Source organism: Macaca thibetana, chromosome 1, assembly GCF_024542745.1.
Source record: "Macaca thibetana thibetana isolate TM-01 chromosome 1, ASM2454274v1, whole genome shotgun sequence".
NCBI classification, from domain to species: Eukaryota; Metazoa; Chordata; class Mammalia; order Primates; family Cercopithecidae; genus Macaca; species Macaca thibetana.
In genome coordinates, this window is record NC_065578.1 from 31,606,524 (window position 1) to 31,630,762 (window position 24,239).

A 24,239-nucleotide genomic window follows, 5' to 3' on the forward strand; every position below is an offset into this window, starting at 1 on the left:
TTGAGTAGTTCAGGTCACAGGTGCCCACCACCACGCCTGGCTAATTTTTGTATTTTTAGTAGGGATGGGGTTCCACCATGTTGACTAGGATGGCCTCAATCTCTTGACCTCGTGATCCGTCCGCCTTGGCCTCCCAAAGGGCTGGTATTATAGGCGTGAGCCACCGCACCCAGCAAGTCTGTTTCTTTTTTTTTTTTTTTTTTTTGAGACGGAGTCTTGCTCTGTCGCCCAGGCTGGAGTGCAGTGGCGCGATCTCGGCTCACTGCAAGCTCCGCCTCCCGGGTTCACGCCATTCTCTGGCCTCAGCCTCCCGAGTAGCTGGGACTACAGGCGCCCACAACCGCGCCCGGCTAATTTTTTGTATTTTTAGTAGAGACGGGGTTTCACCGTGGTCTCGATCTCCTGACCTTGTGATCCGCCCACCTCGGCCTCCCAAAGTGCTGGGATTACAGGCGTGAGCCACCGCGCCCGGCCCCAGCAAGTCTGTTTCTTTACTCATTAAACAACAACAACAACACAGAGGTGAAGATAATAAAAGATCTCACTTTACAAAAAAGAAGTGAATGAAATTCAATATAAAATGGGGCCACAGGAGTTAGAGATCAGCCTAGCAACACAGCAAGACCCCATCTCTATAAAAAATAAAAAATTAGCTGAGATTAGCCAGGCATGGTGGCAGGCGCCTGTAATCCCAGCTACTCAGGAGGCTAAGGCAAGAGAATCGCTTGAACTCTGGAGGCAGAGGTTGCATCGAGCCAAGACTGCAGCACCGCACTCCAGCCTGGGCAACAGAGCAAGACTCTGTCTCAACAACAACAACAAATTAGCTGGGCACGGTAGTGCGCACCTGTAATTTCAGGTACTTGGGAGGCTAAGGAAGGAGATCACTTGAGCCCAGGAGTTCAAAGCTGCAGTGAGCCATGATTACACTACTGCACTACAGCCTGGGGGCCAGGGCAAGACCCTGTCTCAAATAAATCAATAAATTAAATTGAGCCAGGTGTGGTGGTGTGCACCTGTTGTCCCAGCTACTCAGGAAGCCAAGACAGGAGGATCACTTGAGCCCAGGAGTTGGAGGATGCCTGGGCAACATAGTGAATGAGAACCCATTTCTAAAAAAATAAATGAGGCCGGGCGCAGTGGCTCAGGCCTGTAATCTCAGCACTTCGGGAGGGCCGAGGTGGACAGATCACCTGAGGTCAAGAGTTTGAGACCAGTCTGGCCAACATGGTGAAACACCGTCTATACTAAAAATACAAAAAATTAGCTGGGTATGGTGGCAGGCGCCTATAATCTCAGCTACTCGGGAAGCTGAGGCAGAAGAATCACTTGAACCCAGGAGGTGGAGGTTACAGTGAGCTGAGATCACGCCACTGCACTCTAGCCTGAGCAACAGAGCAAGACTCTGTCTCAAAAAAAACCAAATAAATAAAAAATAAATGAAAATAAAATTTAAAAGTTGTATGTAAAAGTAACCTAGGAGGGCCAGGAACAGTGGCTCATGCCTGTTATCTCAGCACTTTGGGAGGCTGAGGCCAGGGGACAGTCTGAGCCCAGGAGTTTGAGACCAGCCTGGGCAACATGGGGAGACCCCATCTCTTCAGAAAACAAAAGAGTCAGCCAGGCATAGTGGTGCACTTGGTGGTCCCAGCTATTCAGGAGGCTGAGGTGGGAGGATCCCTTGAGCCCAGGAGGCTGAAGCTGCAGTGAGCCGTGACCGCACCACTGTATTCCAGCCTGGGTGACAGAACAAGACCTTATCTAAAAAAAAAAAATTTAAAAACCTAAAAAATATAATTAAGTGACTAAAGAAACCTGAGAGACAAGTCCAGTCAAAGTGACCTAATTAAGTGTTTGCAAACTCTGGCAGGAAAAGAAAAGTACGATTTGTTAGTAGAAAGAACTGATTTAAATAGGTCTAAAAGTGAGAATGTATGAGAAAAAAATGTGTCAGTGTTTCCCATCCACTAAGCTGGGCTTTATGCTGTGCCATTTAGCAATTATTTGTATTCTCTCCCTAAAAATCAACAAATTGGGAATCAGATTTAACAATTAAAATCAACTTTATTTTGATAAGTTTCTGGTCCTTCCAAGTCCTTAGGCATCCCACAAAACTCAATCTGCAAGTGGCCCTCTGTTTCCTTGCCCATTGAATTCAATGAAGAATATAACTTTAACTTGGTACTTAAAAGATTTTCAAAACTTACCCAATTGATCGTAATTTGAAATTTCTTTGATCAATACTAAGTACTTTCACTTCCTAGAGAGGAAAAAAAAATTTTAATTAAAAAAGCTCATAATAGACCATCTACTAAAAATCTTTTTGTTTTGTTTTGTTTTTTTGGACCATCTACTAAAAACCTGTACAACTCTTTTTTTTTTTTTTTTTTTCTGAGACGGAGTCTTACTCTGTCGCCCAGGCTGGAGTGCAGTGGCATGATCTCGGCTCACTACAACATCCGCCTCCCGGGTTCAAGCAATTCTCCTGTCTCAGCCCGCCAAGTAGCTGGGACTACAGGTGCTTGCCACCACGCCCGGCCAATCCATTTTTTTTGTATTTTTAGTAGAGATGGGGTTTCACCTTATTGGTCAGACTGGTCTTGAACTCCTGACCTCAGGTGATCCACCCACCTCAGCTTCCCAAAGTGCTGGGATTACAGGCGTGAGCCACCACGCCTGGCCTTTACAACCTTTTCTAGAAAACAATAGCATACAACTTCTGTGAAGCAAAGAAAATTAAAATATTAGCTTAAATAGGACAACAAATGAGATATATATGTATATGGGTTTTTTAGTTTTTGTTTTTTTTTGAGACAAGGTTTCGCTCTGTTGCCCAGGCTGGAATGCCCTGGCATGATCTTGGCTCACTGCAACCTTCACCTCCCAAGCTCAAGCAATCCTCCCACCTCAGCTTCTGGAGTAGATGGGACCATAGGCATGTGCCACCAGATTATTATTGTTTGTTTGTTTGTTTTCAGAGAGGGAGTTTCGCCATGTTGCCCAAGATGAGTATTAAATATATTTCAAGGAAATAAGTTTTTTCTTACATATTCAAGGGAGGCATTCTAGAAGCATGTAAGATCCAAAAATATGAGTCAAAAGAATTTCTCTGCAAGACATATGTTAGAGGACCACTCTGGACACACTGCCTATAGGGTAGCCCTGCTCTGCAGGGGGCAGTACCTCCACTGCTGCTGTACACTGCCACTTCAATAAAAGCTGTTGTTTAACGCTGGGGGAAAATAGATATATGGTGGAGGAGGACATAGGATTTCAATCACTCTGAGCCTAATAAAATACTGGTAGGCACTTGAACTCTGTAGGGTGAGTGAGTCAGTTGATAGAGTGAGTATAAGCAGTGAAGCTGGTAAAGCAGAGAATGGAGGAATTATAAAAGCAGAGAGTGCCATCTCTGTTAAATAACAATGACATTGCAGATGTGTTCCCTTCTAAAGGATGACAGCAGCAAGCAATCTCCATTTGGCTTTTCCTTTTTTCATGTTAAGGAAAACTAAAAGCTGCAATTGTTTAACTTAGGCCAATGTGACAGGGCTACTACATTTCAAATGGAACAAAAGGAACAATGGATGGACATAAATATAGCTCAAACTTGGGACATATAAAAAGTGTGGATGAGGCTGCGTGCAATGCTCACACCTGTAGTCCCACCACTTTGCAAAATTGAGACAGGAGGATTGCTGGAGGCTAGGAGTTCAAGACCAGCCTCCGTGACATAGCAACACCCTGTCTCTATCAAAAACAAAAACAGAAAAAAACGTGGATGAAAACTGTAGGTACCTTTTTATCACACAATCCTGATTAGTGACAAATACATGAGATCTAAATACAAAATGTTCACACATAGGCAAATGCAGGTTAACCAGGAAGTACCCGTGGTCATTATGATTTCTGCAAATTAGTATCGTCTTATTTGTATGGATTTGTTTTGTTTCACATGTCCTATTTTAAATCATCTGTTCTATTTTAAAATATGAACTAAGAATCCATTTGCTCAATAAAAAAGAAAAACCTTTGCTTACCCGGGGTATGAAGAATTCATCAGCACTGAACTTATAAAGCCATTCATCCAAAAAGTGAAACAGAAGAGACTGTAAGTCATCTCCTACACAGGATCAAAACAGCCATAATAGTATGTTTAATAATTCTGGTCTCTAAAAACATACTTGAATTTAAAAGTGCAATAAATGTCTAGGTCAGTTGAAAGAGAAAGAAAAGACTCATCATTAATTTTCTGGTTCTTTTTGTGAAAATAATACTCATATTATGTAAAATACTGCACAATTGTATACAATACTGTATAACAATTTCTTCCTTGTGAATAAATCATTTACCTTGGGTTTCTACTTCTACTGTTTGGAGGGGCTCCACTGTCCCAGTATCTGTCATGTAACCAAACATGGCCATTGCACATTGCTCGAATGCTTCCTCCAGAGTATCTCCCCACGCGTGTAACCTAAAGAAGCATATTCATGCTCGGTGTAATATAATCCACCGTGAGAAAGAAAACTTGATAGCAAGCAAAGTCAAAATAAATTCAGTATGATAAATACAAATTTTAAGGCCTCAATCAATTTAATGGCACTGCAACTGGGTGCTTTTATTTTTATTATTTACTTATGTTTTTTAGACTGAGTCTCACTCTGTTGCCCAAGCTGGAGTGCAGTGGTACGATCTCGGGTGACTGCAACCCCCGCCTCCTCGGTTCAAGCGATTCTCCTGCCTCAGCCTCACAAGTAGCTGGGATTACAGGCGCACACCACCACGCCTGGCTAATTTTTGTATTTTTAGTAGAGACGGGGTTTTACCATGTTGGTCAGGCTGGTCTCGAACTCCTGACCTCATGATCCGTCTGCCTCAGCCTCCCAAAGTGCTGGGATTATAGGCGTGAGCCACTGTGCCCAGCCTTATTTTTATTTTTTGAGATGGGGTCTCTGTCACCCAGGCTGGAGTGCAGTGGTGTGATCTTGGCTCATTGAGCCACTGAACCCTGCAAAACTGGGTGCTTTTAAACCACGATTTTCATATTGTGTAGGAACCAAAATGAGAGGGGAAAAATTAAAGATAGGGATACCAAGATTAAAACATTCAGTCTTCCTATTGACATGGTTTCAAAAGAATGAACTCCCACTATACTCACTGGACATCCGCTGTATGATCCAAATCTGAGGGAGAGAGGGAAAAACACTTATAAGACACTAAACTTCACTCTCAAATCACACACACAAAATAACTCTAGTCCGTTATTATTAGGAATATCATCTTTAAAGAGGAAGAAAACGTAGGCCAGTCCATCCACACCTTTTGCTATCTATTTACTCAACAAAGTTAATTGCTTTGCTTTGTTGGAATCTTTTTTTTTTTTTTTTTTGAGACAGAGAGCTGAGATTGAGCCACTGCACTCTAGCCTGGGCAACAGAGCAAGACTCCATCTCAAATTAAATAAATAAATAAAATAAAATTCCAGGTTTCTGTCTCACCTTTTCTTTTACAGTGAACCTAATCCTAGGTAAAATCAATTTAGAAAGTAAACTCCACATTGGCCGGGCGCGGTGGCTCAAGCCTGTAATCCCAGCACTTTGGGAGGCCGAGGCGGGCGGATCACAAGGTCAGGAGATCGAGACCACAGTGGAACCCTGTCTCTACTAAAAATACAAAAAATTAGCCGGGCGCGGTGGCGGGCGCCTGTAGTCCCAGCTACTCAGGAGGCTGAGGCAGGAGAATGGCGGGAACCCGGGAGGCGGAGCTTGCAGTGAGCCGAGATCGCGCCACTGCACTCCAGCCTGGGCAACAGCGTGAGACTCCGTCTCAAAAAAAAAAAAAAAGAAAAGAAACTCCACAATATACGAGCTTTTTCCGGATATTCCCACAGGAAAACCAGAAAGTAACAAACGGTACCATAGTACACTCCCATTGGATATCTCCTCTCAACATTTTTAGAGTCTATTCTTAAGCCATATCTTTTTTTTTTTTTTAGATGGAGTTTCACTCTGTCATCCAGGCTGGAGTGCAGTAGCACGATCTTGGCTCACTGCAGCCTCTGCCTTCAGGGTTCAAACGATTCTCCTGCCTCAGCCTCCTGAGTAGCTGGTATTACAGGCGTATGCCACCACACCTGGGTAATTTTTGTACTTTTAGTAGAGGTGAGGTTTCACCATGTTGGCCAGGCTGCCCTTGAACTCTTGACTTCAGGTGATCCACCCACCTCAGCCTCCTAAAGTGCTGGGATCACAGGCGTGAGCCACTGCGCCTAGCCCACATCATGGCTTTCATCAATTCTTCCCACTTAGGATCATAGAATATTATGGCTAGAAGGAATTCTTGGAGATCATTAATATGATTCCTTCACTTGGAACTGCCTTTGCAAAATTATAACTGAGGAAATTATGACAGTGAAAGAAATCAGACCTAACTGACTCCATCTTGCTTCTAACCTTTAAGCTGTCCTTGTTCATTTCTGGTGGGCCGAACTAACTTTGGGAAGGAATTCAGTTCATGGTTAGACTCTGAAACAATAACAGCCCTTTCCCAAAAAGACCCTCTTCTTGCCTGGGGACCAACCAGAATGCCTTTCAAGGACTAACAAATTAGCTACAAGATTAGAAATTGGAGTTTAAGGGTCATGTAGCCTCTAGTTTCAAGAGTCTGAACCTCCCCAAATTGCTCCTGTGGATAACATCACTATTGCAAAACCTAAGATCAATACTTGAGATATTTTGCAGACCCTGCCCTCCATGGATCAGCTGACACCACCCAAACTGGAAAGCTGGCTCAACCAGTTTTGCCGTCCCACATAGGAAGACAGCAAGAAAAACTCACTTCAATCCCCTGTGATTCCATCTCCAACCTGACCAATCAGTAGCATCCACTTCCCAAGCCCCTACCCGTCAAATTGTCTTTAAAAACTGATTCCCGAAAGCTCGGGGAGACTGATTTGAGTAATAAAACTCCGGTCTCATGCACAACCAGCTCTGCATAAATTACTCTTTCTCCATTGCAATTCTCCCATCTTGATGAATCGGCTCTGTCTTGGCAGCGGGCAAAGTGAACCCATTAGGCGGTTACACTTAAAAGAAAAAACCTGAGGCCAGGCGCAGTGGCTCATGCCTGTAATCCCAGCACTTCGGGAGGCCGAGGTGAGTGGATCACAAGGTCAGGAGATAGAGACCATCCTGGCCAACATGATGAAACCTCATCTCTACTAAAACACAAAAAATTAGCTGGGCTTGGTGGCGCGCACCTGTAAACCCATCTACTCAGGAGGCTGAGGCAGGAGAATCGCTTGAACCCGGGAGGTAGAGGTTGCAGTGAGCCAAGATCGTGCCACTGCATTCCAGCCTGGGCAACAAGAACAAAACTCAAAAAACGAAAAAAAAAAAAAGTGGGGAAGGAGAGGGTCGGGTCCCTAGGATGAACCCAACCCTCCGTGCTTCATTAAAATGCCTGCCTGAGAAAGAGCATCATGGCCAGGAGAATATGTTTGTTCTAGCAAATACCTTATGTAGGCCCCTAAATTTCCTTAGAGCAGGTACTAAGAAGGGCTTACAAATGTGAATATGTATCTCTTAACAACTTTTTTTTTTTTTTTTGAGACGGAGTCTCGCTCTGTCGCCCAGACTGGAGTGCAGTGGCGCGATCTCGGCTCACTGCAACCTCCGCCTCCCGGGTTCACGCCATTCTCCCGCCTCAGCCTCCGGAGTAGCTGGGACTACAGGCGCCCGCCACCACGCTCGGCTAATTTCTTTTTGTATTTTTTTAGTAGAGACGGGGTTTCACCGTGTTAGCCAGGATGGTCTCGATCTCCTGACCTCGTGATCCGCCCGCCTCGGCCTCCCAAAGTGCTGGGATTACAGGCTTGAGCCACCGAGCCCGGCCTCTTAACTACTTATAAATGTCTTCCTCAAAAACCCAAGGGCCATTCCTTTGAAATGTAATCAATGGGAAGGATGGGGCCTTTGTCTCCCAGCCTCTGTGGGAGGAAAGAATCCTAATATCCATAACTGTCAGCTATCAGACACAGCTAGACTAATCACATTTACATTGATTAACTCTTTGTACTTTTTCACTGCTCTGACTCTATTAAGCTCCCCTCTCTCCTCTCCCTTTAAAATGTGGGGTCATCCCCACACAAATCAGAATGGAGCTCAGCTCTTTTCCCTCAGTAGTTATTAAATAAAACCTGTTTTCACTGCTCTGAGTAATGTCCAGTTGTATTTACCTTCGACATGAGTGAAGAAGCCAGACATAAAAGAATCTGGCCGGGCGCGGTGGCTCACGCCTGTAATCCCAGCACTTGGGGAGGCCGAGGCGGGTGCATCACGAGGTCAGGGGTTCAAGGCCAGCCTAGTCAACATGGTGAAACCTCATCTTTACTAATAATACAAAATAAAAATAAAAATAAAAATAGCTGGGTGTGGTGGCGCACACCTGTAGTCCCAACTACTCAGGAAGCTGAGGAAGGAGAACTGCTTGAACCTGGGAGGCGGAGGTTGCAGTGAGCCGAGATTGCACCACCGCACTCCAGCATGGGTGACAGAGCAAGACTCCGCCTCAAAAAAAAAAAAAAAAAAGGAATCTAAACTATGTGGTTCTATCTATATGAAAACTAAAATGGGCAAAATTAAGCTATGGTGATAGAAAACACAAGTGTTTTTCTCAAGAAAAGGGAGTGGAGGATTGACTGGAAAACAGCAAAAGGGAACTTTCTCTGGTGATGGACATGTTCTATAGATTGGATGGAGTGTCGGTTACAACGTGTGTGTGTGTGTATATATACATATATATATATATATTTTTTTTTTTTTTTTTTTTGAGACAGAGTCTCGCTCTGTAGCCCAGGCTGGAGTGCAGTGGAGTGATCTTGGCTCACTGCAACCTCTGCCTCCCAGGTTCAAGTGATTCTCCCACCTCAACCTCCTGAGTATCTGGGATTACAGGAATCCACCACTATGCCTGGCTAATTTTTTGTATTTTTTAAGTATAAACGGGATTTTGCCATGTTGGCCAGGCAGGTAAAACTCCTAATCTCAAGTGAACCACCCACCTCGGCTTCCCAAAGTGCTGGGATTACAGGCCTGAGCCACCTCACCCAGACTAAATTATATTTCAATTAAAAAAAAATCAATTTAAAAGACAGTGATACAATGCTATAGGGCAGTGGTTCTCAAATTCTGGAGTCTCCAGAATTCTATTTTTTTTTTTTGAGACAGATTCTCGCTGCAACTTCCACCTCCCAGGTTCAAGTGATTCTCCTGCCTTAGCCTCCCAAGTAGCTGGGACTACAGGCGTGCACCACCACACCCAGCTAATTTTTGTATTTTCAGTAGAGATGGGGTTTCACCATGTTGGCCAGGCTGGTCTCGATCTCTTGACCTTGTGATCCGCCCACCTCAGCCTCCCAAATGCTGGGATTACAGGCGTGAGCCACCACACCCAGCCCAGAATTCTTTATTCTCTTAAAAATTATTGAAGACCCCAAAGAGCTTTTGTTAATATGTGTTATATCGGTCATTAACCACACTGCAAATTTGAAGTGAAAATATTTTAAAATATGTATTAATTCATTTAAAAATAACAATAGGCTGGGTGTGATGGCTCACGACTGTAATCTCAGCACTTTGGGAGGCCGAGGTGGGTGGTACACCTGAAATTAGGAGTTAGAGAAGAGCCTGGCCAACACGGTGAAACCCTATCTCTACTAAAAATACAAAAAATTAGCTGGGGATGGTGGCACAATGCTGTAATCCCTCCCAGCTACTTGGGAGGCTGAAGCATGAGAATCGCTTGAATCCAGGTGGCAAAGGTTGCAGTGAGTTGAGATCGCACTACTGCTCTCCAGCCTGGGTGACAGAGTGAGACTCCATCTAAATAACAATAATAATGATAATAATCCCATTTTATTGAACATAATTTGAGTATTTTTATTTTTTTGATTTTATTTATTTATCTTAAAGATGGAGTTTCCTGGCCAGGCGCATTGGCTTATGCCTGTAATCCCAGTACTTTGGGAGGCTGAGGTGGATGGATCACTTGAGGTCAGGAATTCGAGACCATCCTGGCCAACATGGTGAAACTCCGTCTCTACTACAAATACAAAAATTAGCCCGGCGTGGTAGCGTGTGCCTGTAGTCCCAGCTACTTGGAAGGCTGAGGCAGAAAAGTTGCTTGAACCTGGGAGGTAGAGGTTGCAGTAAGCCAAGATCATGCCACTGCACTCCAGTCTGGGCAACAGAGAAAGACTCCATCTCAAAAAAAAAAAAAAAAAAAGATGGAGCTTCCCTATGGCTAGTCATAGGCACAACCATAGTACAATATATCGTAGTACTCCTGGGCTCAAGTGCTTACCACCATCCTGGCCTTGCATATTTTTATGAAAAGTAACTACATGGTTAAAAAAATTTAGCTGGTCATGGTGGCTCATGCCTGTAACCCCAGCAACTGAAGAAGCTAAGGCAGGAGGACAGATGGAGGTCAGGCATTCAAGACTAGCCTGGACAACATAGTGTGACTCCATCTCTTAAAAAGTTTTTAAAAAACCAGGTGTCGTAGTGCATGCCTGTAGTCCCAGCTACTTGGAAGGCTGAGATGGGGAGGGCTGCCTGACCCGAGGAGCTTGGGCTGCAGTGAGCTAAGAGTACAGTGAGCTGCACTCCAGTGTGGGCAACAGAGTAAGGTCCCATCTCTAAAAAAAAATAAAAGTTATTAATAAAAAAATTAGTGAAGACTGGCACTGTTTTGCATTTTTTCAAATATTTTAAATGTCTTGCAATATATTCATTTAGTCGGAGTGCATAAATAAAATCCAACCTCACAAATATGCAGAAGGAAAATAGAGGAGCATTGTAATATCTTCTTCAAATAATTGTGGATAGGCTGGTCCAAGTGCAGTGATGTTTACAATTAATTCATTATAACCAGTTATAGATTTCTTTGTTCCTTCTCCACTCCCACTGCTTTACTTAACTAGCCTTTAAAAAAAATTATGGATAGTCTCTTTTTATATTATACCAAAACTCAAAACATGGTAGTTTTTTTTTTTTTTTTTTTTTTTTTTTTTTTTTTTGAGACGGAGTCTTGTTCTGTCGCCCAGGCTGGAGTGCAGTGGCGCAATCTTGGCTCACTGCAACCTCCACCTCCCTGGTTCAAGCAATTCCCCTGCCTCAGCCTCCCGAGTAGCTGGGATTACAGGCGCGTGCCACCACGCCTGGCTAATTTTTTTTTTGTATTTTTAGTAGAGACGGGGTTTCACCACATTGGCCAGACTGGTCTCAAACTCCTGACCTCAGGCAATCCACCCCTCTTGGCCTCCCAAAGTGCTGGGATTACAGACATGAGCCACAGCGCCCAGCCAAAGCATGGTAGTTTTTTCAACATTAGTTGAAATGTGGAATCCATAACCATAACAATGAACTTACCATACCGTGAAATTAAAATCCATTGATCTATTATGCACTTAGAATGAATCTTTTTGTTTTCTTTTTTGAGATAGAGTCTCACTCTGTCATCCAGGTTGAAGTGCAGTGGTACAATCATAGCTCGCTGCAGCCTTGACCTCCCAGGCCCAAGTAATACTTCCGCCTCAAGTCTCCCAAGTAGCAAGGACTACAGACACGCACCACCACACCTGATTAATGTTTTGTAAGAGACAGGGTTCTGCCACGTTGCCCAGGCTGGTCTCGAACTTATGGGCTCAAGCCATCTGTCCCCCTTTGTTGCGGGAAGTCAGGGACCCCGAATAGAGGGACCAACTGAAGCCGCGGCAGATGAACATAAATTGTGAAGATTTCATGGACATTTATTAGTTCCCCAAATTAATACTTTTATAATTTCTTACACCTGTCTTTACTGTAATCTCTGAACATAAATTGTGAAGATTTCATGGACACTTATCACTTCCCCAATGAACACCCTTGTGATTTCCTATGTCTGTCTTTACTCTCTTAATCCTGTCATCTTCTTTGTAAACAGGAGGATGAATGTCGCCTCAGGACCCTGTGATTGTATCAATTGGACAAATTGTTTGTAGAGCATGTGTGTTTCAACAATATGAAATCTGGACATCTTAAAAAAAGAACAGGGTAACAATGATGTTCAGGGAACAAGAGAGGTAACTTTGAACTGGCCGCTGGTGAGTCGGAAGGAACACAGCTATATTCCTCCTCTTTCATAAGCAAATAGGAGAAATATCGCTGAATTCTTTTTCTCAGCAAGGAACATCCCTGAGAAAGAGAATGCGCCACGAAGGTAGGCCTATAGACGGCCCCTTTTTAAGGCGTCCCGTTTTTTATGGTCAAAGCCGAAGGGATGAAATAAGCCCCGTCTCCGATAGTGCTCCCAGGCTTATCAGGATGAGAAAATTCTCACCTAATAAATTGTGGTCAGACAGGTTATCTGCTCTCAAACTCTGTTTCCTGATAAGACGTTATCAATGACAATGCGTGCCCGAAACTTCATTAGCAATTTTAATTTCACCTCATCCGGTGGTCCTGTGATGCTGTGATCTCGCCCTGATCTCTGTGACCCACACCCGATTCATGCACTCCCTCCCCTTTTGAAAATCCTAGTAAAGGCCGGGCGCGGTGGCTCAAGCCTGTAATCCCAGCACTTTGGGAGGCCGAGACGGGTGGATCACGAGGTCAGGAGATCGAGACCATCCTGGCTAACATGGCGAAACCCCGTCTCTACTAAAAACACAAAAAATTAGCCGGGCGAGGTGGCGGCGCCTGTGGTCCCAGCTACTCGGGAGGCTGAGGCAGGAGAATTCGCTGAATTCTTGAACCCAGGAGGCGGAGCTTGCAGTGAGCTGAGATCTGGCCACTGCACTCCAGCCTGGGTGACAGAGCGAGACTCCGTCTCAAAAAAAAAAAAAAAAAAAAAAAGAAAATCCTAGTAAAAACTGGCTGGTTTTCCTGCTCGGGGAACATCATGGATCCTGCCGACACGTGATGTCTCCCCCAGACACCCAGCTTTAAGTTTCTCTCTCTTACGCTCTTTCCCTTTATTTCTCAACCCAGCCGAGACACTTAGGAAATAGAAAAGAACCCATGTTAAACATCGGGAGCGGGTTCTCCCGATACCCCTTGGCCTCCCAAAGTGCTGGGATTTAGCTCACCAGGCCTGAAAATTCTAATTGGACTTGAAACCTTGAATTTTATCATTACCAACAAATATTGTCAGCTATTTTCCTTAACGTGACAGATCACTGTTCACTTTCAAGAAAATATCTGCCGGCCGGGCGCGGTGGCCCACGCCTATAATCCCAGCACTTTGGGACGCCAAGGTGGGCGGATCACCTGAGGTCAGGAGTTCAAGACCAGCCTGGCCAACATGGTGAAACCCTGTCTCTACAAAAATACAAAAAAAAAAAAATTTAGCTGGGCGTGGAGGTGGGGCCTATAATCCCAGCTAATCAGGAGGCCAAGGCAGGAAAATCCCTTGAACCTAGAAGGCCAAGGTTGCAGTAAGCCGAGATCCTGCCACTGCCCTCCAGCCTGGGCGATAGAGCAAGCCAAATACTCAAGTCTGAATAACAATAGCATGTCTTTCATTCTTTCAAGGAAAGCGGTCCACGAAAAATGGAGCTAGTTCAGCTCACAACTCAATTACGCAAGTTGTTTTTGAGACAGATTTTGCTCTTGTTGCCCAGGCTGGAGTGCAATGGAGTGATCTCAGCTCACCAAAACCTCTGCCTCCTGGGTTCAAGCAATTTTCCTGCCTCAGCCTACTGAATAGCTGGGATTACAGGGATGCGCCTCCATGCCGGGCTAATTTTGTATTTTTAGTAGAGATGGGGTTTCTCCATATTGGTCAGGCTGGCCTCGAACTCCCAACCTCAGGTGACCCGCCCGCCTCAGCCTCCCAAAGTGTTGGGATTACAGGTGTTAGCCACTGAGCCTGGCCAGTTACAGAAGTTCTTTTCCACGAGTAATCAACACTTAGCATGCCACAAAAATACTTTATACATAATTCCAATTTTGTTACACAGAATATTATGAGGACTAAACTCTGATTTTTTTTATCTTGCCCAAATTCCTATCTAAGGGGTTTGGGGAGTCATGCCCTACAAATCATAAATTCTCATCAGAAGGGTTTTATTTAACCCTATATATAGTGACTTACTTTCTAACCTGACTCAGGCATAACATTACAAGATACAAGACAAGGAAGGAAGGAAGAAAATCAAAATATTTTACCCCAAAACATGTTTCTTTGCCATATTTTGAAATGGCCAGGGCTGGGCTTGATGGTTTACACCTGTAATCCCAGCACTTTGGGAGGCCAAGGCGGGCGGAACACCTGAGATCAGGAGTTCAAGACCAGCCTGGCCAACATGGTGAAACTCCGTCTTTAATAAAAATGCAAAAATTAGCTGGGCATAGTGGCGGGCACCTGTAATCCCAGCTACTCGGGAGGCTGAAGTAGGAGAATTGCTTGAACCCAGGATACAGAGGTTGCAGTGAGCCGAGATGGTGTCACTGCACTCCAGCCTGGGCGACAGGGTGAGACTCTGTCTCAAAAAAAAAAAAAAAAGAAAGAAAGAAAGAAAGAAATGGCCCGGCAAAGTTGTTCTTTGTGGGGGAGAATTTGCATCCTTAAAGAATCTCTATTAACATAGCTAGATCTTTTTCTTGCAGACCCTCCCAATCTTAAAGATATTAACTAACATCTGAATATCTGAATAGGAAAATTTGTCATCTATTGTCTCTAAGGGCAGCCACTATAAGACTTCAAAAGAACTTTGTTCTCCACAATCTTTTATCTTAACCAGAACATTACCTTTCTATCAATTCTAGGTCTTTTTTTTTTTTTTTTTGAGACGGAGTCTTACTCTGTCATCAGGCTGGAGAGCAATGGCACAATCTCGGCTTCACTGCAACTTCCGCCTCCTGGGTTCAAGCGATTCCCCTGCCTCAGCCTCCTGAGTTGCTGGGATTACAGACGCATGCCACCATGCCTGGCTAATTTTTTTGTAGTTTAGCAGAGACAGAGTTTCACCATGTTGGCCAGGATGGTCTCAATCTCCTGACCTCATGATCCGCCAGCCTCAGCCTCCCAAAGTGCTGGTATTATTATAGGCATGAGCCACAATCCCAGGTCTTTAGACAAATTCAACCCATTATCAACCCGAAAATGTTTAAATTCACTTAATAGCATGGAGGCTCCCCCAACCGTCCACCCCCCTCACCCCTCGGCTTTGAGTTGTCCCACGTTTCTGGACCAAAGCAATGTATTTCTTAAATATATCTGATTAATGTCTCATGCCTCTCTGAAATGTATAAAACCAAGCTGGGCCCTGACTACCTTGGGCACACTGAGCACATGTTCTCAGGACCTCCAGAGGGCTGTGTCAGGGGCCATGGTCACTTATATTTGGCTCAGAATAAATCTCTTCAAATATTTTAGATTTCCACTATTTTGTCAACAATTAAAAAGGCACTTATTCAGAATATTAAAAGTTAAGATTTCATAACATCAATAGTTCTTACTGATTCATTAAAGATATTCTTTATTTATTTATTTATTTTTGAGATGGAGTCTTGCTCTGTCGCCCAGGCTGGAGTGCAGTGGCACGATTTCGGCTCACTACAAGCTCCGCCTCCCGGGTTTACGCCATTCTCCTGCCTCAGCCTCCCGAGTAGCTGGGACTACAGGCGCCCGCCACCTCGCCCGGCTGGTTTTTTGTACTTTTTAGTAGAGACAGAGTTTCACCGGGTTAGCCAGGATGGTCTCGATCTCCTGACCTCGTGATCCGCCCGTCTCGGCCTCCCAAAGTGCTGGGATTACAGGCTTGAGCCACCGCGCCCGGCCTCGGCTAATTTTTTGTATTTTTAGTAGAGACGGGGTTTCACTGTGTTAGCCAGGATGGTCTCGATCTTCTGACCTCGTGATCCGCCCACCTCGGCCTCCCAAAGTGCTGGGATTACAGGCATGAGCTACCACGCCCGGCCTAAACAATTTTTTTAAAAGAATATCTTTGGCTGGGCTTGGTGGCTTACGCCTGTAATCCCAGCACTATGGGAGGCCAAGGCGGGCGGATCACGAGATCTGGAGATCAAGATCATCCTGGCCAAAATGGTGAAAACCTGGCTCTACTAAAAATGCAAAAAATTAGCTGGGCGTGGTACAGGTGCCTGTAATCCCAGCTACTCTGTAGGCTGAGGCAGGAGAATGGCCTGAAGCCAGGAGGCAGAGCTTGCAGTGAGCCAAGATGGTGCCATTGCACTCCAGCCTAGGCAACACTGTGAGAATCTGTTTCAACGACGACAAAAAAAAAAAAATGTTTACAGATGTGAGCCACTGTACTTGGCCTTTAGTTTGTTGTTGTTGTTTTTTTTTTTTTAAGAGACGGGTTCTCACTGTCTACCAAGGTGGAGTACAGTGGCACAATCATGGCTCACTGCAGCCTTGACCTCCTGGGCTCAAGAAATCCCTCCTGCCTCAGGTAGCTGGGACTGAGGGCATGCACCACCATGCCTGGCTTTTTTTTTTTCTTTTTTTTTTGAGACTGAGTCTCACTCTGTTGCCCAGGCTGGAGTGCAGTGGTGTGATCTCAGCTCACCAAAACCCCCGCCTCCCAGGTTCAAGCAATTCTCCTGCCTCAGCCTCCCGAGTAGCTGGGACTGCAGGCATACGCCACCACACCTGACTCATTTTTGTATTTTCAGTAGAGACGGGGTTTCACTATGTTGGCCAGGCTGGTCTCGAACTCCTGACCTCATGATCCGCCTGCCTCAGCCTCCCAAAGTGTTGGAATTACAGGCATGAGCCAACATGCCCAGCCCTGGCTAATTTTTTTTTACTTTTTTTTTTCTTTTTCTATTAAAAAGATGGGGGTCTCACTAGGTTGCACGTGTTGCTCAAACTCCTAGCTTCAAGTGATCCTTCCACCTTCGCCTCCCAAAGTGTTGGGATTATAGGTGTGAGCCACTGCTCCCAGCCTAAGAATGTTCTTTTCTTTTTCCTTTTTTTTTTTATTTGGAGTCAGGGACTCTGTCGCCCAGGTCGGGAGTATAGTGGCATGATAACAACCCACTGCAACCTTGAACTTCTGAGCTCGAGCAATCCTTCTGGCTCAGCTTCCCCAGTAGGTGGGACTACAGGACTACACACACATGCCACCACACCCAGCGGTTTTTTGTTTTTGTTTTTTTTTTTTTGTAGAGATGTGTTTCACTGTGTTCCCCCAGACTAATCTGGAACTCCCAGGCTCAAGAAATCCTCTGGCTTAGGCCTCCCAAAGTGTTAGGATTATAGGCATGAGCCACCTCACCCAGGTGTTTAATTTACTACCATGTACTTAAAAAAAAAAAAAAAAGAAGCAACTGGACATGGTGGCTCATGCCTATAATCCCAGCACTTGGGGAGGCTGAGGCGGGCAGACCACAAGGTCAAGAGATTGAGACCATCCTGGCCAACATGGTGAAACCCCGTCTCTACTAAAAATATAAAAATTAGGCCGGGCGCGGTGGCTCAAGCCTGTAATCCCAGCACTTTGGGAGGCCGAGGCGGGCGGATCACAAGGTCAGGAGATCGAGACCACAGTGAAACCCCGTCTCTACTAAAAAATACAAAAAATTAGCCGGGCGCGGTGGCGGGCGCCTGTAGTCCCAGCTACTCAGGAGGCTGAGGCAGGAGAATGGCGGGAACCCGGGAGGCGGAGCTTGCAGTGAGCCGAGATCGCGCCACTGCACTCCAGCCTGGGCAACAGCGTGAGACTCCGTCTCAAAAAAAAAAAAAAAAAAATATATATATATATATATATATAAAAAAATTAGCTGGGCATGGTGGCACATGCCTGTAGTCCCGGGTACACAGGAGGCTGAGGCAGGAGAATTGCTTGCACCCAGAAGCAGGAGGTTGCAATGAGCCGAGAGGGCGCCACTGCACTCTAGCCTATCAACAGAGTGAGACTTCATCTCAAAAAAAAAAAAAAAAAAAAAAAGTCATTTTCACTGAAGAATGTCATTACGGCTAGGTGCAGTGGCTCACACCTGTAATCTCAGCACTTTGGGAGGCCAAGGCAGGAGGATTGCTTAAGGCCAGGATTTCAAGACCAGCCTAGGCAACATGGCAAGACCCCATCTCTACAAAAAATAACATAATTAGCTAGGTGTGGTGGCCAGGCATATAGATAGTAGTCCCAGCTACTCAGGAGGCTGAGGTGGGAGAACAGCTAGGAGTTCAAGTTTGCAGCAAGCCATGACAGTGCCACTATACTCCAGCCTGGTAGACAGAGGCTTTCTAGCATGCAGTTTGGTACTGCTGTCTCTATTTGTGCTAAGGGGCCAAGAGATTTTGTTTTTGCTTTTTTTTCACAGATAGGTTCCTGCTATGTAGCTCAGGATGGAGTGCAGTGGGGGCAATTATAGCTCCAAAAGATAGAGCCCAGCCTTGCTCTGTAGCCCAGGATAGAGTGCAGTGGTGCAATTACAGCTCCAAAAGACCGAGCCCAGTCTCAAACTCCTGGATTCAAGTTATCCTCCCACCTCAGCCTCTGGAGTAGCTGGGACTACAGGCTGGGGCCAGTTTTACCAGCCATTGATTTTGTACCACCAGTACAAATATCAACACAGTGAAAACAGTAACATCTCAGTATTATTATGAAAATAGTTTTGACATCACAGCCCCTTTGGAAGGGTACAGGGAAACCCAGGAATACAAAGATTACATTTTGAGAACTGCTATTATACTACTTATACAAGTATACTCAGTTTCTGAATATTAACTTATGACACGGGCACTCTTCTATAAGTACATCATACTTCAGTAAAAGATATATTTTCGCTGGGTGCAGTGGCTCATGTCTGTACTCCTAGCACTTTGGGAGGCCAAGTCGGGCAGATCACCTGAGGTCAGAAATTTGAGACCAGGCTGGCCAACATGCTGAAACTCCATCTCTACTAAAAATGAAAAAGTAGCTGGGTATGGTGTTGCACACCTGTAATCTCGGCTATTCGAGAGGCTGAAGTGGGAGGATCATTTGAGTCCAGGAGGCAGAGATTGTAGTGAGTCAAAATCGCGCCACTGCACCACTCCAGCTTGGGTGACAGAATGAGACTGTCTCAGGAAAAAAAAAAAAAAAAAAAAGATTTTTTTTCCTTGGTATCTAATTCCAGGTGACTCAATTAAAGTTTTTTAGATTTTTTTTTTGTTTTTTATTTTTTGAGACGGAGTCTCGCTCTGTCACCCAGGCTGGAGTACAGTGGTGTGATCTCGGCTCACTGCAAGTTCCACCTCCCTGGTTCACACCATTCTCCTGCCTCAGTCTCCCGAGTAGCTGGGACTACAGGCGCCCACCACCACAACCGGCTAATTTTTTGTATTTTTAGTAGAGACGGGGTTTCACCGTGTTAGCCAAGATGGTCTTTTTTTTTTTTTTTTTTTTTTTTTTTTGAGACGGAGTCTCGCTCTGTCACCCAGGCTGCAGTGCAGTGGCCGGATCTCAGCTCACTGCAAGCTCTGCCTCCTGGGTTCACGCCATTCTCCTGCCTCAGCCTCCAGCTGGGACTACAGGCGCCCGCCACCTCGCCCGGCTAGTTTTTTGTATTTTTTAGTAGAGACGGGGTTTCACCGTGTTAGCCAGGATGGTCTCGATCTCCTGACGTCGTGATCCACCCGTCTCGGCCTCCCAAAGTGCTGGGATTACAGGCTTGAGCCACCGCGCCCGGCCCAAGATGGTCTTAACCTCCTAACCTCATGATCCACCTGCCTCGGCCTCCCAAAGGGCTGGGATTACAGGCGTGAGCCACTGAGCCCAGCCTTCATTTTACTTTCTGAGACAGAGTCTCACTCTGTTGCCCACGCTGGACTGCAATGGTGCCATCTCGGGTCAAAGCAAACTCCAATTCCTGGGTTAAAGCAATTCTCTTCTCAGCCTCCCTAGTAGCTGGGATTACAGGCATGCACCACCACAACCATACCTATCTAATTTTTATTTTATTTTATTTATTTATTTATTGAGACAGAGTCTCAGTCTGTCACCAGGCTGCAGTGCAATGGCGTGATCTTGGCTCACTGCAACCTCTGACTCCCGGATTCAAACTGGGATTACAGGTACATGCCACCAAGCCCAGTTAATTTTTTTTGTATTTTTAGTAGAGACAGGGTTTCACCATGTTGGCCAGGATGGTCTCGATCTCCTGACCTCCCAAAGTGCTGGGATTACAGGCATGAGCCACGGTGCCTGGCCTAATTTTTATATTTTTAGTAGAAATGGCATTTCGCCATGTTGGCCAGGCTGGTCTCCAACTCTTGGCCTCAAGAGATCCACCCACCTTGGCCTCCCAAAGTGCTAGGATTACAGGTGTGAGCCACCAGGCCTGGCCACAGGTTATTCAATAAAAGTTTTCTTTTCAAATGTATAGAAACAAAATAGGAAAATTATTTTAAAATCTCCGTGGACAAGGCCTTCCCTGAGTATGACATCTTATCTTAGAAGCCATAAAAGAAAGGGTTGACTGGGCGTGGTGGCTCATGCCTGTAATCCCAGCACTTTGGGAGGCTCAGGTGGGCGATCACTTGAGGTCAGGATTTCAAGACCATCCTGGCCAACATGGTGAAACCCTGTCTCTACTAAAAAAACACAAAAATTAGCCAGGCGTGGTGGTGGGCGCCCGTAATCCCAGTCATACAGAAGGTTGAGGCAAGAGAATCACTTGAGGCCAGGCACAGTGGCTCACACCTGTAATCCCAGCACTTTGGGAGGCCAAGGCGGGTGGATCACAAGGTCAGGAGTTCAAGACCTTCCTGGCTAACACGGTGAAACCCCATCTCTACTAAAAATATCAAAACATTAAACGGGCGTGGTGGCGGGCGCCTGTAGTCCCAGCAACTCAAGAGGCTGAGGCAAGAAAATGGCGTGAACCTGGGAGGCGGAGCTTGCAGTAAGCAGAGATCGCTCCACTGCACTCTAGCCTGGGCGACAGAGTAAGACTCTGTCTCAAAAAAAAAAAAAAAAAAGAGAATCACTTGAACCCAGGAGGCGGAGGTTGCTGTAAGCTGAGATGGTGCCACTGCACTCCAGCCTGGGAGACAGAGCAAGACACTGTCTCAAAAAAAAAAAGAAGAAAAGAAAGCGTTGGCCAGACACAGTGGCTCACGCCTGTAATCCCAGCACTTTGGGAGGCCAAGGGGGGTGGATCACCTGAGGTCAGAAGTTCAAAACCAGCCTGGTCAACATGGTGAAACCTCCCTCCTCTCTACTAAATATACAAAAATTAGGCGGGCTTGGTGGCGGGTGCCTGTAATCCCAGGTACTTGGGATCTAAGGCAGGAGAATTGCTTGAACCCAGGAGGCAAAGGTTGCAGTGAGCTGAGATCGCACCATTGCACTCCAGCTTGGGCAACAAGAGCGAAACTTCATCTCAAAAAAAAAAAAAGAAAAAAAAATTAGCCCGGTGTGGTGATGCATGTCTGTAATCCCAACTACTCAGGAGGCTGAGGCAGGAGAATTACTTGAACCTGGGAGGCGGAGGTTGCAGTGACTGGAGATCGTGCCACTGCACTCCAGCCTGGATGACAAAGCGAGACTCCGTCTCAAAAAAAAAAAAAAAAAAAGAAAGGCTTAATGCAGGGGGTCCCCAACCCCCAGGCTGGTACCAGTTGGTGGCCTGTTAGGATCCAGGCAGCACAGCAGGACATGAGCTCACAAAGTTTCTTCTATATTTACAACCACTCCCCATTGCCTACATTACTGCCTGAGCTCCACCTTCTTTTGGATCAGGCGCAGCATTAGATTCTCATAGGAGCTTGAACACTATTGTGAACTGCACATTGGAGGGATCTAGGTTGTGTGCTCCCTATGAGAATCTAAAGCCTGATGATCTGTCACCCCCATATGGGACCACCAAGTTGCAAGAAAACAAGCTCAGGGCTCCCACTGATTCTGTATTACAGTGGGCTGTATAATTATTTCATTATATATTACAATGTAATAAAACTGAAATAAAATGCACAATAATGTAATGCACTTGATCATCCTGAAACCATACTCCCCTACAACGCCCATTGGTGGAAAAACTGACTTCCGTGAAACCAGTCCCTGGTGCCAAAAAAGTTGGGGACCACAGGTTAATGAGCTGCACTGCATAACAATACTATCTGCCTAGTAAAAAAACTAGTAACCCAAGAGAAAAAAAAATAACCCAAGAGAAAAAAGGGCTAAGAATATTAACATACACACCCCAGTATGGGAAATACAAATAGCTTCCAAAACACTATAATATGTTCAACTTCACTTACAATAAGAAAAATACAGTAAGTATACTTTACAAATTGGAAAAGGCCAAAAAGTATGGTAACGGTAAAAGTGGGAGGAAAGAGGCACATTCACACAATACTAGCGAAAGTATAAACTGGTACAACTTCTATAGAGAGCAATTTGGCAATAACTGTCTAAGTTAAAATATCCTTTTAAAAAACGTATGAGTCTTAGCAACGGAAACAAAAAAAACGCACATATCCTTTGGCAAAGCAATTTAACTTGGAGAACTTGATTCTACAGATTCACTTGCACATGTACAAAACAATGGATGTACAAGTGTATTCACTGCTGCACTGTTTCTAATACCACAAGAGTAAAAATAGCCTAAACATCCATCAACTGAAAATTGGTTAAAGTAAATGCTAGAACATCTAGGTATGTACATGTAAGAAAAAGGTAACGATGACTGCCCTACAGAGGGGAACTAGGTGGTTGGGGATGGGGGCTGCCAGAGTTACTTTTCACTGCGTTACGTCACACTTTCTGAATTTCGAATCAATATATATGACTTATTAAAAATAATTGTTTTTTTTTGAGACAGAGTCAGGCTCTGTGGCCCAGATCTGTCACCCAGGCTGGAGTGCAATGGTGCAACCTCAGCTCATGGCAACCTCCGCCTCCCGGGTTCAAGCAATTCTCCTGCCTCAGCCTCCCAAGTAGCTGGGATTACAGGCGCCCACCAACATGCCCATCTAATTTTTGCATTTTTAGTACAGATGCGGTTTTACCATGTTGGCCAGGCCAGGCTGGTCTCAAACTCCTGACCTCAGGTGATCCACCCGCCTCAACCTCCCAAAGTGCTGGGATTACAGGCGTGAGCCACAGCATCCAATCTTTTTTTTGGAGGGGGGGGGCGGGGACAGTATCCCTCTGTTGCCCAGGCCGGAGTGCAGTGCTGTGATCTCAGCTCATTGCAACCTCCACCTCCTGGGTTCAAGCAATTCTTCTGCCTCAGCCTCCCGAGTAGCCGGGATTACAGGCGCCCACCACCATCATGCCCAGCTAATTTTTGCATTTTTAGTAGAGACGGGGTTTCACCACGTTGGCCAGCCTGGTCTGGAACTCTGACCTCAGGGGATCCACTCATGTCGGTTTCCCAAAGTGCTGGGATTATAGGTGTGAGCCACTGCGCCCGGCCTATATTTTAAAATTGTTTTTAAGTGAGAGAAGGGGATATGCTAGGAGGTATGCCAGGTCCAGAAAGCACAGAGCCTAGAATACCATGGTAAATAAGTAGATTTTACAGAGAGGACAATGAGAAATTAATGAAAGTTTTTAAGCAGATAAATAAAAGTCAGATTTGTGCTCCCCAAACCACAGCTACCTTTAGGGATGACAGCTTAACGTTTAATATAGAATTTAAGAGACAAAGATAGGTTATGTGATTTGCCTAAAGTCACTAAGCGAATAAATGGCAAAACCAGCTGGGCGCTGCAGCGCGGGCTATGATCTCTTCATTGCACTCCAGCCTGGACGACAGAGCGAGACCCCATCTCTAAAAACATATATATATATATGTATTTTTTTTTTTGAGACAGTTTCGCTCGTTGCCCAGGCTGTAGTGCAATGGGACGATCTCGGCTCACCGCAACCTCCGCCTCCCAGGTTCAAGCGATTCTCCTGCCTCAGTCTCCCGAGTAGCTGGGATTACAGGCATGCGCCACCACGCCCAGCTAATTTTTTATTTTTAGTAGAGACGGGTTTTTTCCATGTTCGTCAGGCTGATCTTGAACTTCCAAACTCAGGTGATCCGCCCGCCTCGGCCTCCCAAAGTGCTGGGATTACAGGCGTGAGCCACCGCGCCCGACGTAAAATAATGATTTTTAAAAATCACAATCATAAATGGCAAAACCAGGTCTTTTTGCTAATATAATCGAGGTGAAACATCAAGTTAGAAATCCCCTAATTAGCTTTCCGAGTCCTCTAACCTGGCACACTCTTATCTCACCGTTGGGAAATA

General features: G+C 45.3%; 2 protein-coding genes and 1 long non-coding RNA gene across 8 annotated transcripts in view; 1 reads left to right on the plus strand and 2 right to left on the minus strand.

The window, feature by feature from the left end:
• RBBP4 (RB binding protein 4, chromatin remodeling factor) overlaps positions 1 to 24,239 on the plus strand; it is a 418,599-nt gene that overhangs the window by 363,544 nt on the left and 30,816 nt on the right. The gene's annotated exons all lie outside the window — the stretch shown is intronic.
• Positions 1 to 24,239, minus strand: part of LOC126958546 (uncharacterized) — a 100,444-nt gene that overhangs the window by 46,382 nt on the left and 29,823 nt on the right. The gene's annotated exons all lie outside the window — the stretch shown is intronic.
• ZBTB8OS (zinc finger and BTB domain containing 8 opposite strand) overlaps positions 1 to 24,239 on the minus strand; it is a 47,616-nt gene that overhangs the window by 22,552 nt on the left and 825 nt on the right. For 4 of the 6 annotated variants that reach the window (XM_050796227.1, XM_050796240.1, XM_050796233.1 and 1 more), the window contains exons 2-5: positions 5,159 to 5,183; positions 4,353 to 4,474; positions 4,041 to 4,123; positions 2,208 to 2,260 (exon numbers count right to left, since the gene is read on the minus strand). In XM_050796227.1, coding sequence (XP_050652184.1) covers positions 2,208 to 2,260; positions 4,041 to 4,123; positions 4,353 to 4,474; positions 5,159 to 5,183 — 283 coding nt within the window. The remainder of the gene's footprint in view (positions 1 to 2,207; positions 2,261 to 4,040; positions 4,124 to 4,352; positions 4,475 to 5,158; positions 5,184 to 24,239) is intronic. The other 2 variants (XM_050796258.1, XM_050796247.1) reach the window with 2 other exon arrangements.